A 15,792-nucleotide genomic window follows, 5' to 3' on the forward strand; every position below is an offset into this window, starting at 1 on the left:
AGTTTTCTGCTTCTTATGAAAGGGTCAGAGGTAGTCACTCTATATCTGACCTCACAGATGGGGTTAGTGTGAACATTTGTGCCACAGCTGAGGCCAAATTCAAAGAAGGGCTGTGAGGAGGAATGGGAATCCTTTGGCAGGCAGTCCTGTCACTGATCAAAGGAGTCTGCTGGTTGTCCTGCATGGGAAGATCACATTCTTATTCATGTCTGGGAAAATGGAAATAACTACTTGTGTACAAACACAAGGCTTATATTCTGAAAACGTGGAGATGGGGGGGGTTGACTAGGATTATAAGATACTAGATTTAATATTTGATCCCTTTAAAATGTAACATGGGACATAATGAAGAAAAAGGAGTAAAAGCTTTAGAAATACATGTAAATTTTTTTTTTTTTTTGGTCAAAAAAAGTGCTTTTAGCATGGAATACATAATGTTGTAGGAGCACAAAACAAAGCTTTTCATCAGAGCTTTAGGGATGAAAGCTTTCAGTCAAATGTAAAAATACAGAGTTAAAGTCATTGTTAGTGTCATAGTATCGATAAGCAGAGCTAAGTACTTCTGAAGGTGAGTTTGAGAGAAATATATCCTAAAAATAAAGGGCAGTAAGAGTCTGAAGAGTCTGAAGAGTTAAGAATATTCTCACGCTTCTCAGTCTTCTCCAATATTCAGAAGACTGGACAGCTTTGTAGGTGTGGTTCAAGAGTCTGTGTTGTTGCCAGGCAGCAGTCTGTCAATCTGAGGGGATGCCTCCCCAGAGAGCGTGGGTAAGGAAGGGGACAAATGCCGTGATTGACCTTTATTCCTTTACTCAGTGGTAGGAGCAGTCAGGATTTCCTGATTCATTACTAACCAGGAAATCCCAGCTGCCCAGCGGCAAGGGGTTAAAAACTATTCTGAAAAGCTTTTTATGTTCTGGAAAGCTGAATTACACATACATGCAAACCACAAACACATAGCACCTGGATAAATAAAATGTGGCTGCATAAAGGCCAGGCTATTTGCAAAAGGGAATCTGGAAAACATTTGCTTTTGGGTGGGTACACTTTATGTTTTGTTTTGTTTTTAAGAAAAAAAAAATAGAGGAAATGTGCAAAAACATCAGAAATTTTAACATGGCTGTTGAAATGAGATTTCAGTTCATTTATTGTCCAAATCTTAAGGAGCTATGGAGATCGAGAGGGGCCATAGAGCTACTGCACAAGGCAGCAGCAACACTTTTAGTACAAAAGTTGCTAAATGAAGACCATTTCCCACAGATAGAATTTGTGCTGTCAGATACACTGAAGAGGTCATTAAGCATCAACAGTCCTCCAAACATGGGATCAAACAACTATGGTAAGTGGTATCAGCATACATAATTAAGATTTAAAATGCTTATGAACTGAAAACCATTGGACTTCATTGTAAGCCAAATTTTTCTGATAGATCTATTAGAATTTGAACACCCAGAAGGTCATGCTACAGAGGATTTGTGCTGCGCATACCTGGTCTAGGTACCTACATGTCCAAGTGATTTCTTTTTGAAGGAAAAAACCATCATCTCATTATGTCAGGCGTTCACTATCAGTTGAAAGCTATCAGACTGAACCATGAGAAACTGTTAGTTTTGTAGGTCAATAACTTTCAAGATCAGCAATTTCATATCATTCAACCTAATACTTTTTTTTTTTCTGAGCCAGGTTAAATTGGAGTTGACAGTTACATTTATGGGTAGAGAAGGAGTAAGTGAACAAACAGTAAAGCTCATATATGGTTCAGAAAAAAAAATGCCTAAGCAGAATGAGTGGAGTTCTCCTTGGGAATGTTGGGAGTGTGAAACTAGCATTATGAACCTACCAGATAAGGTTTCACCTCCTTTAATATGTTATAGAGGCAGGAAAGAAGTTTGGTGGGGTCATGGCAATAGTGTAGATTTTTCCTTACCAAAGAGGCTACAACACAGAAAAACTCCAACAGTAACCTAAGTAGGTAGGAATTAGAACTAAGTTTTCAGGGTACTTCTGCTATTAGTCACTATTTAGAGATAAATGAGAGCAGTTATGAAAAACGTAACAAAGTATCTTGTTCATATGTACACATTATTAACAAGTGGAACAAAAGAAAACTTGTTTCTTCAGCAATTGTTTATTGTCTCTATACTATAGTACCATAATACTAAGGGCACAAGATATCCCTCTAAATTTGTACATTAAAAAAAAAAAAAAAAACAGAAAAAGAAACCCAAACATTTATCACCTAAGGAATTTTGGTTACAGAAAGTGTTACATCTATATTGAAAAACCCTGCCAAAACATCTTAAACTCTATGCAAAATGTGTGTATATTCAAATTAAAGAGTAAATTGTGAGAAAGGAACACACAATCCCTAAAACTTAACAGTAAAAGCCTAGAAATCCTACATGTTAACTACACTATCAAACTGGGTTTGAGAGTGCCATGCCCCTGGAAATTATAATCCATGTGCAGGGGACTCTAAATACAACCAGACACATATGATAACAAAGGAGAAGAAAAAGGCACTACAAGTTCTAACAAATGCAGAGTCCCAATCAGTTTTGATTTTTCATATATTATTCTAGGTGTCAAAAGTTACAATAAGATTATTTAATCTAATTAATATGACTTTTCAAATATACAGTTTAACATGTGACAAATGTAAAGATGCTAAATATAAATATCTATAGCTAAATATAGATAAAACCACAAAATATATATAAAGGTATTATGATAAAAGATATTCTATCAGACATAACTATATATTCCATCCTATAATCTCATAAATCAAAGCCTTTAACTGTCTGGACTCGTATGTGACTGTATTCTTTCCAGTGTGCATTCTTTCTTCTTCCAGGGGTTGTTCAATAACAGCAGGAATGTTTCTGCCATAAAGTTCACATTGTTCTAGAAACTGGACACATTCTTGAATAACACTGTCACGGAGCATGATCGTATGTTTTGACATGTTTTCTAATAAGGACAGGAAGCATCTTTTGGCATAATACCAGGTGTCAGTTCCCAGTTTCTTATGATAAGGTTCCAGGCTTTTGATAACCCGAGAAATACCAAAGTCATAATTTCCTTTGGCACAATAGAGTGTCCCTATCACCAAATTCACAATGCAGAGATGGTAGATTTTCTTATCGGGGTCATCGTAGGACAGCTGCTCTTCCTCCTCAATCTTTCTCATCAACTCCTCAGCTTCTTCATTCTGACTTGTCATAATGTACGAAACACACAGGTTAGCCAGCACGATAGCACTGACGTTCAAGATGTTGTCATAATGCTTCTTGACTATGGGCTCATAGAAACCGATGGCTTCTTTGTATTTGTTTTCCTGCATGAACAGGACGTGAGCCACGTTCAGCTTCCACACATCGTGGTCATTACAGAATTCCACAGATTTGCGGAAGATCTTTTCCACCATTGGATAATTCTCAAGGTTCCAGTAGATCTTTGCCTGGGCCATCAACACGGGGATGTACTTCTCCAGGGTGTCATCATACTCATTCACTGCCTTCTTGACAGCTTCATCGTCTCTATTGTGTCTTGCTTCCTGTACTTGGATGGTGAGTCTCCGGAGCTGTTCGGTCAGCATCCCTGCCAGCCCATCAAGCTTAACGAAAGCCTCTTCCGGAGCCGTCTGGCAGGTGATCATGGCATCCAAGAAGTCATAGAGATAGGGGGTGAGAAGCCTGTAGGTCAAATGGGCATTCTCTGCCAGGACATCCGCCGCCAGGTCAAAATACTCATACTTACAGTAGAGCAGCAGCAGGTTGCCAAAGGTCTCTGGGGGGAAGGGGTTCTGCTGGAGCAGAAACTGTAGCTTTTCAAACCCTTCCGTAGGCCTGGTGTCCATGTTCATCAGCGCCTGGTTGTGCAGGGTCACGGGGTCCAACTCTTCTTCTGACCTCGGTGGCATGTCCGTGAGGGCCTCCTGGGCCGCCTCATAGTTTCTCAGTTGGTACTCTATGGCGGCCTTGAGGTTGAAGGCCTCGACCAGGGCGGTCTGGTGAAGCACTAAGGTGTTGCCAACGCTTCGGACATCAATGCCCTCGGTGGTCATGCCCACACCGAGCTCCGGGTGCTGGCGGATGCCACGCTCGATGATGTCGGCGATGTACTTGAGCGCCGGGGCGTACTGCCGGCGGCTGTAATAGGCCAAGGCCAGGTTGTAGGACAGGTCGGGCCGGTAGCCCGAGGCCTGCAGCGCCGCGAAGAACTTGGAGCACGCGGCTTCGTACTGTCCCTCCTTGTAGAGCAAACAGCCCAGGTTGACCTGGCCGTCGGGCTCGCCGTCGCCCCCGCTGTCGTCCCCGCCTTCCGCGCTCAGCAGCTGCTCCACCAGGCTCTTGGCCCCGGGCAGGTCGCCCTCGCTGTACTTGATGGCGGCCTGCAGGCGGAGGACCCGGCCGCGGTAGGCGGGGTTGTCCAGCAGCAGGAAGGCCACGCGGGTGGCCTCCGGGTAGAGGCAGGCCTTGTACAGGGCCTGGGCCTGGTACAGGCGGTACTGCTCGAGCTCCGGGTGCAGCTGGCCCAGCTGCTCATAGCACTCGGCGGCCAGCGCGAACTCCTGCAGGCGGTAGTAGCAGTAGCCGAGCAGCGACAGGCCGGCGCGGCTCCTCGGGCTCCGCTGCAGCTCGGCGCCCAGCAGCTGCACCGCCTCGGCGTAGCGGGCGTCGCGGAGGAGCCGGTACACGACGGCGGTGAACTCGCCATCGGGGACGTGCGCGCCGCCCAGCCCGGCCATGCCCGCCGCCGCGGCGCTGGGGCGCGCTGGTTGCCACGGCAACCGGCCGCCCGGAAACGAAAGGCGCAAAGGATACTGCAATTTTTTTGGGTTGCTCCCCCCCCGCTCCCGACTCCTAAAGTCGCTTTGCAGGGGAAAGGCCAGACAAGGGTTAGAACGGAGTCACTAACGCGAGGGTCTCATATACGGCCCGTCCCCAAGACTCCGGAGGTGAGCGGCGTTAGCCAAGAAAAAACTCCTCCAGACCCGTCAGTACCGAAACCCCACTTCCGGTCATGCGCGGGCGCGTCGCGCGGCAGCCGCGGGCGTGGCCGCGTTGCATGCCGGGAGGAGTAGTCTCCGCCGGGCGGCCGCACCGTCGTCAGGAGGTGAGGTAGCGCTTACCTTTTCTTTCGTTAGGGTTTGCACACTTGACAGTTCATCTCCCTTGATCCTCCAAATTTCACTGCCGTGTAAGGACCGTGGAAAAACCGATGACCGAGTCTTTTCCAAGGTGGGGTGGGGATAAAAGTGCGGCCAGAAGTGTCCCTGCACCGTTGCTCTTCTCACTCTCCAAACCTACTTTGTGTGTGAGAGAGAAACAGACAATCAGCCTGCACCTGTCAGGCTTTTAATATTTCTGGATATCACTGAATTGTTTTTTGGACATCACTGATAAAAACTGGATTTTCTTTCAGTTGAAAGAAACTTTCCTACACTTTAATTTTTTCTCCACCTCAGATTCTTAGTTTGAAGATCTCTGGAAATTTGCTCCTGTACCAAAAAGAAAAAAAAAAAAAAAAAAAAAAAGAAAGAAAGAAAAAGCCCTGGATTTTCTTTTGTTCCTTTGTCATGTATTTGGAATAGATGCTCTAGAGTCCATGTTACTACCTCAGGGCTATTTTTGTATAAATACTTTTGAATTTAAAGATTTATTTATTTATTTTTATTTATGATAGACACAGAGAGAAAGAGAGAGACAGAGACACAGGCAGAGGGAGAAGCAGGCTCCATGCAGGGAGCCCGACCTATGACTCGATCCCGGGACTCCAGGATCGCGCCCTGGGCCAAAGGCAGGCTCCAAACCGCTGAGCCACCCAGGGATCCCCTACTTTTGAATTTAATATTGCCTCTCATGGGACAGTGGAAAAGTAGGGACTTAATTATCTTATAAAATTATAATGAATTACTAGTAAAAAAGATACCCATAGTTTAGACTGATGTGGAGACAGTTTAATTTGTGAGAGCTGAATATAATAATCAGTCAGTGGGACGCACGCCTTCGGCCCAGGGCGTGACCCCAGGTCACGGCATCCTGTGGAGCTGGAGCTCCCCGGTGGAGCCTGCTCCTCCCTCTGCCTGTGTCTCTGCTTCTATGTCTCTTATGAATGAATAAATAAAATCTTAGAAAAAACAAACCCAAAAACTGACTTATCCCAGTGAGGCAGCAGCAGCTCGTTTTTTTTTTTTTTTGTTTTTTTTTGTTTTGTTTTTGTTTTTGTTTTTTTGTTTTTTTTGTTTTTTTGTTTTTTTTTTTTTTAACAGCAGTTCTTAAGATAATAAAATTAGCTGTAATTTATGGGGTCCCTGGGTGGCTCAGCTGATCAGCTGAGTGTCAGCTTCTGATTTCAGCTCAGATAATGATCTTGGAGTTATGGGATAGAACCCCATGGTGGGCTCCACACCGGGTGTGGAGCCTGCTTGAGAGCCATCGGCTCCCTTGCTCCTTCTATAAAAGAAAAAAAAATTAGCTATAATTTATGAATATCATATGCAGTGCCTCTGCCGGAGCCCTGGCATAAGGGGGTTTTCTTTCATAGCGTTCCACAGTCTTTCAGATTGCCATTCACCTCCCTACAATCCAAGATAAACAGTCCAGGCGGAAGTATGTCTTCGCTAATATAATTAAAAACTTTAGTGTAAACCCCTTATCTGCCTCAGTACTGTTGCAGCCCACAAGAGTTCTCTATAAATACATTTTGGAGCAACGTCAACCATGTTACAGGGCCCTCTGTTATTTACACAAATTATCTCTAAGCTTAATCATCACCCTGCGTTCTGCATATTAGATAAAGAAAAGAAACAGCTGAACTATGATGATATCCAAAAGCTAAGTTATTAGGAAAGAGAGGCTGTTGAATTAACTCAATGTATGTATTACTTAAGGGCCCAATTTTGAGGGAATACTAGTGCCTTTTTTTTGGTTGTTATTTTTCCCATTAAAACAACCACCTTGGTTTGGGCAGTAAAATCTGGACTTCCTGGCCTGAGCAGCTGGTAGCAGATGTAAGGAAGTGATTGCTGGGTGGCAGTGTAGTTCCTAGTCACCTGTTAAAGCTAAAAAGAGATTTCGGTAAGGCATCTGGATTCTGTAGTACCAAGCCACTGACTTCATTTACTTATGCATTCTTTTCCCTTGCTGAGAAGTTTGCCAAACTTGTGTTCTAGATGGGACCAGACGAGGAGCCTTTCACTGCTTGAATACTGACAGAAGGAGAGACTGCACCCATTTCAGAGGAAGCGAGGGGGGCTCTGGGCCATTCAGAATTCCCTGAGAAAGCAACAGAGAAAGACCACTATATAACCCTATTCAAAAGCTTCTTCCATCCCAATGTCTGGCTGCAGCCTTATCTGGTCTTCAACCAAAAGAGGTACATGGTTTGTGGGATGCTAACTAGTGTGGCTGAATAATCACGAAATAGGGTATCTTCTCCTTTATGACTGCCTGATTGATACCACTTCTTGGAAAGAAATTATTATCCAAAGGGCTCAATATTTTAAAATCCTACTGTACTTTAAATGCGTATGTATTAAGCTGTTACCTTTGGTAATTTGCTGTTAAATCAAGGCAAAATGACAGAACATGGAGATGGGAAATTGCCTTTCATATCTCTTAGTCTGTTTCAGAGTTGTATCATGAAAGCATTCACCTTCAAATGGCTTTTTGGAAATATATGAAAAATGGATTATCTGCTTTGCCCCAAATTTCCCTGATCCCTTCAGGCATCAGTTGGGGTCCCCTCTTTGTGTTGTTACCCGTCTGTGGGTGTGGCAGCTGAGGGGGGCAGGAAGGAGGATGCTGTGTGTCTTTACCCTTGTTTCATGTGCTTCTGTTCCTGAGGCCTGGCTTGAAAAAAGCAGGACATTCGGTTTAGACAGATGGAGGGCAGGGTCATTTTGAAAATGAAATGAGTGCACAAATCACACTGTGAAATTGGCATGACCATCACTGCTGCTGTGATAGACTGACTTTTATTTAGTCTCTGATAGGCAGTTGGGGAATACATTAGTATTGGGAGGGTGCAGCGGTGAAAGAAGGCCCTTTAATTAATGATAGAAATTCTGGAAAATGATAAATGGGGTGGAATATTATAAACTATCATAAAGGATCATTTTGTTTCCAACAAAATCTTGGAAAGCTGGAACATGTATCAAAAAGTAAGTGTATTGTACCATTCCTAGCAATAAGAAAGCATTTGGTGGTTGCAATAAAATGATTTACTGCCTTATTGAAGGATTTAGGTTTTGAGAAAATGATGTTGGACTCAAGGTGGATTTTGCTGCATAAGCAGAGGCATGTTTAACATATAGAAGAATTTCATTTAGGCAAAATGTGTAGGAGCTAAAAGTGTGACATTTTGGTTCTTCATATGCTTGTGCTTCTGCCTGCCAAAATGTGAGATGATCAAATCCCATCGATGTTCTATTTGGCATTCTCTTATAAAGCTAATTGGAAATGACTGTTTCTTATTTATCTTGTAAAAATAACCACTTCTTTTTAGTAAATTTTATTTATGAGTATTTCAACCTCAGCTGTGATTAAACATTTTCCTTGATAAAGGAAAACCTTCTGCAAAACCATTTGCCAAGTTATTATTTCTGTTTCCCAGCCAGTCCAGGTCATTTTCTGCAGGATGGCCGGATTGATTCCTCTGGAGTCCAGCTTGAGTTTTTGTCCCTATTGATGATGAGTTTTTGTGTCTATTGATGATGATAGAACTAACCTGCTTCCCACCACCTCTCACCTCTCACCCATAAACAGGGAAGAAAAAAAATAAGTGCCAAATTAGGAGCATCTGTTCAATCTTTTAAGACTTTTGGAAAAGATTGTATGCTGAATCCACACTTGGGAACATTTATGCTCAGATCGTGAGAAATTTAACCTCACTAAGACTTAATCTTTTTTCTCTGGTAGTTCCAGCTCTATTAATATTTTATATAGTAATATGTTTCCTTCTCCATATATCTTGCTTTTGATCAAATAGTTTCTATTTTGAGGTTTATGGTGTTATTATCCAAACTAATTTATTAGGCAGATCACAATAACATGGTTTAGAGAAAGAATTAGCAGAGTAGACAAATTGTGGTACTGCCCTTGAAAAATTTATTCCCCACAGTTGGGAGTGTGCTGTGGAATGCATTGTTGGGGCTGGTACCCAAATCACTTCATTTGAGCATTTTTCACATTCTTAAGAGGCAAGAAATGATTTGTAGTATAACTTCTTTCTCCCAAGACTGGTAACTTTCATAGTCAGATCTATCCTATGCTTGTTCTCATTTCTGCAATTTAGCTATGAAAATAATAAATTGGATGGGAAAGGTAATTGAAATCTGTGGTCAGAAGATGCTCTTCCTTTTTTTAAAAAAATTTTTATTTATTTGAGATACAGCATGTATGTGCACAGAGGAAGAAGGAGAGGGAGAAGCAGATTCCCTGCTGAGCAGGGAATCCAGTGTGGGGCTCAATCCCAGGACCCTGTGATCATGACCTGAGCCAAAAGCAGATGTTTAAGTGACTGAGCCACCCAGGTGCTCCAGAAGATGCTATTCTTAGAAAGTTGTCATCAGCCTATGAACATATTTTCTGGCTTGCAGGACTAGAGAGCCATCCATGATGGCCTTGACAACCAGCCATCTAATTGTCTCAACAGTACTGTAGTATTTTTTAAGGCTTTCACTGCAGAGAGTTATGGAACATACTCCCAGGGTCTGTGCTGGTGGACTAGGGAACCCAATTCAGAAACCAATCCTCTCCTTGAAGCCTCCTGTTCCTAAACTCCTCACATCTAATGAATACAGTTCTGAGAGTCTTTGAAATGTATCAAATCTGTATATATATCTCTTCAAATTCCCCTCCTGCTGCCCTGCTTTCTGCCACCACCATTTCTCTCCCGGATCTGCAATAAGTCTCCTAAATGGCTTCCCCTCATCTCTTCCTGAGACCCTTACAAAGATTTCAAGGCACATTTTCTCCCCTCTTTGTTTAGAGTTTTACTCTGGGGAACCTCCCTGTGCAAAACAAAACTCCCAGGGTCTTTGCTTCCTAAGTGAGAGTTTCTGTCTCAAGTGTATAAGATGTTGTCATTCATTTTAATGATTCTTGCTGCCTGAATGTATGGGAATATCTTGGGACTGAGACTTCAGATGGTTTTGAAAGGGATGGTTGCTATATATGGTAGTAGAAGTTAAGGATGATATAGAAACTTCAATTGATTTAGTTACTTTCTCCTATTGAATAATTTAATAACATTATTTTGTTTTATAAGCACGTCAAGTGCTTTTCTTACCTCTGGATTTCTATGCACAGAGGAGTTCTTTGCCTTTTCTGTGCCTTTTAATCTTTAGAAATTGTTTTATATTCTTCTCTGGCCTCAGCAAATGGAACCCTATGGACCTTGCCTTCTATCTGTGAGGGACCTTTAAAAACAATAAAAAATAAATAAACAAACAACTGAAGACGTGAAAGGTGGCATAACATATTTGAAAGAGACAGGCTAGTTCAGCATGAAACCATCTGAAGTCACATCTCTGTCCTGCCATTGCCAACAATGTAGCCATGGAAAATACTCTTAAACCTCACTGAATTGCAGTTCCCTTATTGGTAATACAGGGACAAAAATAACTTCTTTGGGGATACCTGGGTGACTCAGTGGTTGAGTGTCTGCCTCCAGCTCAGGGCATAATCCCGGAGTTCTGAGATTGAGTTCCACATCGGGCTCCCTGCAGGGAGCTTGTTTCTCCCTCTGCTTATGTCTCTGCCTCTCTCTGTGTCTTTCATGAATAAATAAATAAGATCTTTTAAAAAATAATAATTTCTTTGTTCAAGGTTATTTTTTAAAATTTTTTATTTTATTTTATTTATTTATGATAGGCACACAGCGAGAGAGAGAGAGGCAGAGACATAGGCAGAGGGAGAAGCAGGCTCCATGCGGGAGCCCGACGTGGGATTCGATCCTGGGTCTCCAGGATCGCGCCCTGGGCCAAAGGCAGGCGCTAAACTGCTGCGCCACCCAGGAATCCCTGTTCAAGGTTATATAAAGCATCTGGCCCATAGTAGATACTTAATATATTTTAACTATTTTTTATTACATGAATGGAGCAATTGAGATTCCTTGGGAATCTTATTAGAGTATCTCAGGCTTAAATAAATATGGGTGGAAACTACTAAGTTAAACATTTGCACCTAGGAGTAGATGTTCTCCTGATATTTCAGATGTTGTATTCCTAAGAGTACCTGATAAATTCCAGAAAGTAGAAAGGTAATTATTTGGTGTAAATTAGTGTCTTCATTAAACCTACTTTTCCAGGAAATTAAAGCATCAAGTTAAATAGTATATTTTGTTCTTTCAGCAAATTAGTGAATGTTTACCAATGGCCCTGTGCATAGTGGAGAATCTAGAATCTTCAAGAAACTGAGAGAACAGGGGAGATACTATAAGTACATTAAAAATCCACAACCCAGACATATGTGTAGTGCCTTATGAATGGCACAACATAACATAGAGGTTCAGAATTTATTTATTTAGTAAAAACAAACCAGCATTTGGCTACGGTGATGGTTTGCAACTCCCTTTTATAACAAATATTTTCCAAGACCCTCTTTGTTGTTTTGAAATGAAATTTGTATATGATATATAACATCCGATACACATAATTTTTCTTCTCTCCTTCTTTCCTTCCTTCCTTCCCATTTTTCTTCTTTTAAAAAAATCTTAGGTACATGAACTCATCAGTCATAATCCTTGATGAATGACACAGCCTCCAATTTTGGTCTATGCATGGTCCTCTTCTAGTATTGTTTGTTTAGCTATTTTAATAATATAAAAACCACCAGTGATGCCACTACCCAGCATAAAAGGTAAGACCTTTACCTTTACCATAATCTACATCTGACTCTGGAGATGTCTCCCAAGCCATCCTCTTGTCTTTCTCATCCTGATTAATCAACACCCTGAGTCTCATGTTTAGTGTTCTCTTGCTTCCTTTTTTTTTTTTCAATTTAAAGATTTTTATTTATTTGAGAGAGGGAGAGAGAAGAACACAAATTGGGGGACGAGCAGAGGAAGCGGGAGAGGGACAAACAGATTCCCCACTGAGTGAGGAGCCTGATGCAGGACTTAATCCCAGGACCCTGAGATCATGACCTGAGCTGAAGTCAGATGCTTAACCAACTGAGCCACTCAGGTGCTCCATTTTGCTTCCATTTTTATATGGTTTTACTGAATCTATATGAGTTTCTTGAACCTATTTTTATTTTAGTTGTTTTAGCTTTATGAAAAGAATTCACATAACATATATCATTTCTTGTAATATAATTCTAAGATTCATCCATATTTTTGCATGTGTCACTGTGGTTCACTGGTTTCAACTACTCTATTATATACCATTGTGTGAACATTCCACGGTTTACTCATTTACTCTCCTATTGATCGGCATTCAGGTTGTGTCTTGATATTTGCTGTTTTGAAAAGTGCTGCTGAGACATTTTTGTACATACTTCATAGTGCACATGTCCAAGACTTTTTCTGTATATATGCCTAGAAGTGGGATTATTGTGTCATTAGAGGATGTTTAATGTTCATATGTAAGCCAAACAGTTTTCCAAATAGTTGATCCAGTTTACATTCCCACAGCAGCATATGAAAGATTCTAGAAATCCACATTATCTTTAATACTTCATATTGTCAGAATTCATATTTATTGGCTCTATATAGTTTCTCTTTTGTGAAAAGTCCAACCTTATATTTGCTTATTTTTCTGTAAGCTTATTAGTGTTTCTCTTATGATTTTTAGTTCTTTGTATACTCCTATACTAATCCTTTATAAGTTATGTGAATTACAAGCCTCTTCTTCCAGTTTGTAACTTTTCACTTTCTTTAAGATAAAGTACTTAAGTTTAATGTAGGCAAATTTATTAATCTTTTCTTTTATACTCAATGCTTTTTATGTCTTGTTTTTAAAAACTTACTTATTTCATGGCTATATTATATTCATATATACTTTTTAAAGTTTTCTTTCTTTCTTTCTTTCTTTCTTTCTTTCTTTCTTTCTATTTTTATTTGTGATAGTCACACACACAGAGAGAGAGAGAGAGAGAGAGAGGCAGAGACACAGGCAGAGGGAGAAGCAGGCTCCATGCATCAGGAGCCCAACGTGGGATTCGATCCCGGGTCTCCAGGATCGCGCCCTGGGCCAAAGGCAGGCACTAAACCGCTCCGCCACCCAGGGATCCCTGTTTCTTCATTTAAATTTTTAATGCATCTGGAATTGATTTTAGAGTGTGATCTGAGGTGAAGATTCAATCTAATTTTTTTCCAAAGGGATGGCCTTTTTTTGTCAGTGCTATTTATTGAACAGTCTCTCAGATTACCTAAATTTGACATGGCTTCTCTGTAATACACAAAGTTTCATATGTATGTAGGCCTGTTTTGGAGTTCTCTATTCTATTTCATTGTCAGTTAATCAAGTTTGGGACCAGTACAACATTGTCTTAATTTCTGTAGCTCCATTATAAATCTAAGTATGGTTGGGCAACACTCCCTCTGTACTTTCCTTTTTCAGAAGTGAAGCGTCATGGTTACTCCTTCTTGGCTCTTTACTTCTCCTTATATACCTGATTTTTAAATCAACACTATTACATAATGCCTCTACTATAATATGGAGAAGAAATAGAAGGAAAATGATTTCTACAGGATAGTATGTAATTTAATGTATATAAGTGCTAGGCCATAGACAATACCAGAAAAAAATCCCCACAATATTCAACATACCCCCTTAGAGTAGGGCAGCCCCCACTGAGAGCTGACAGGCTAGAGAAGTGGGGTGATGCCATAGAGGAGCCTTAAAGGTTGGGTAGGATTTAAGCTTATAAATATGAGAGAAAGAAAGAGGTAGAGTTGCAATGCAAAGGTAAGAAAGCACAAGGGATGTTTATAAAAAGTTCATCCTGATGAAGTTGGGAGTAAGTTGGAAAGATTTTTTTGGAATGCCTTTTGTTTGTTTGGGGGTTGCTGGCACAGGCCAAAGTTAGTTAATACCTATATCGAAAGCCCTTGGCTGGTATAGTCCAACGCCCAGCTGACCCATCTGCTTTCCTTGGGGCAAATCATCTAGAGACTAAATTAAGTTCTGAGAACATAAACCAATAAACCAAAGCAATAAATTCAGCTTTAATAAAAATGAAACAGGTTCCCCACATTTCACTTTAAGCTATAACTTTAAGTACATTTACCTTGTATTTTATTAAGCACCTTTGTAATAACCTTTTTTTTTAATTGAGAAATATTTCCTATTCTTTCACTCTGCCTCTGTGAATGGCTTAGATCTTTTTTTAAAACAAAATTTGGACATTTTAAGAGCATGATTATTGTTGCCTGATAAAGTCAGGTAGTTGGAGAGTGGGGAAAAGGCCCCCAACTTGATTATTTGGTGACTGAGCTGGCCTAGTTGAGAATTGCAGTCTTTGTTGGGTAGGGGCCCTCAGGCTACTTTTAATTCTGTTTATCTTATAGGGAAGGAGTCAAAAGGGAGACTATTCACTTGCCTCTGGTAGTTTCTGTAGAAGTTTAAGAGTCTAACTAGCAATTCCCTTTAAAGATAGAATAGCTAGTTTTTTCTAGACTACCAGTAAGACAATGGCGTTAGGACCTCCTTGAAGGTCTCATTGCTGGTGTTGATGTTGCAAGGGTATATTCAGATTATGTGTTTCATAGTGATGGGCTTTTTTTGAGTGTAATTCTCGATATAGTACCTTTGAAACTATTCAGTATTATTTAACCCAGACATTCACTGTACCCAAATCATACTCTTCTGTGACATCTAAAATGTTTTTTACTGCTAACATATTATAGCATCCTCCTACTCCGGGTTTGCCAGCTTTTACAAAGAAAACTGCAGGACATCTAGTATAAAGAGAAGTATATTGGGGGCATATATTGAAAAGTCACCTGTTTATCTCAAATTCAAATTGAACTGGTCATGCTGTGTTTTAACTGCCTACCCCATCCCCAGTGTGTCATACTCAGATTTTTCACTACCACTGATATCTTGGTTTCTACTTTTCATTGCTTAGCCTTTCTTTATTTCTCATAGCTATACAAATATGGGAGACACTCATTTTCTTTATCTCTCCTAAATACCATTCCCGCTAGATACTACTTGAGTAGGAGTAACATTGGGGAGGGAGATTATGTGAGAATAATTGTGTTAAAGAGAAGCAGTAGAACTGCATCTCTTATTTCAAGGTACAATATGTAGCTATGTATAAAAAAGAACTTCAGTTTATTTGGGTGCCTATATATGTGACGTATTTTGGTATCTTGAACTAATTAAAATGTTCTTCGTTAATTAATAATGATCATTTTTAAACCTATAGCTTGTTTCATTGAATGAATTTAACTCAGGTCCTTTTAAAGATTTTATTTATCTATATGAGAGAGAGAGAGCAGAGTGTGGGGCAGAGGGAGAGAATCTCTGGGCATGGAGCCCATGGTGAGGCTTCATCTCACAACCCTGAGATCATAACCTGAGCCAAAATCCAAAGTTAGCTGCCTAACTGACTGGGCCAGCCAGGTGCCCCTAATTCAGCTCCTTTTAATATAAGACTGTTGTCCATGGCAGAATAAATGACTTTGTACTAAAAAGATTAGCTTTCCCTATTCTAAAAGTCCATCTGTCAAGGGATTTCTCATTTTCTCTTGAGTCACAGACTCTCTGCTTTCTTCCTCAGCCACCCCTTCCCACCATCTTTTTTTTTTTTTTTTAATTTTTATTTATTTATGAAA

The 15,792-nt window shown here is 40.6% G+C and overlaps 1 protein-coding gene across 1 annotated transcript; it reads right to left on the bottom strand.

The window, feature by feature from the left end:
- Positions 1-1,619: 1,619 nt before the first annotated feature.
- On the bottom strand, positions 1,620-5,025 carry TTC30B (tetratricopeptide repeat domain 30B). Its single transcript, XM_038584952.1, has one exon. The coding sequence runs from the start codon at positions 4,748-4,750 to the stop codon at positions 2,756-2,758; it is 1,995 nt and encodes a 664-aa protein (XP_038440880.1). The 5' UTR covers positions 4,751-5,025; the 3' UTR covers positions 1,620-2,755.
- Positions 5,026-15,792: the final 10,767 nt, after the last annotated feature.

This window comes from Canis lupus, chromosome 36, assembly GCF_011100685.1.
Source record: "Canis lupus familiaris isolate Mischka breed German Shepherd chromosome 36, alternate assembly UU_Cfam_GSD_1.0, whole genome shotgun sequence".
Taxonomy (NCBI): Eukaryota; Metazoa; Chordata; class Mammalia; order Carnivora; family Canidae; genus Canis; species Canis lupus.

Coding starts and splice junctions, on each gene's coding strand:
- TTC30B (XM_038584952.1), bottom strand. CDS start 4,750: ATGGCCGGGCTGGGCGGCGCGCACGTCCCCGATGGCGAGTTCACCGCC.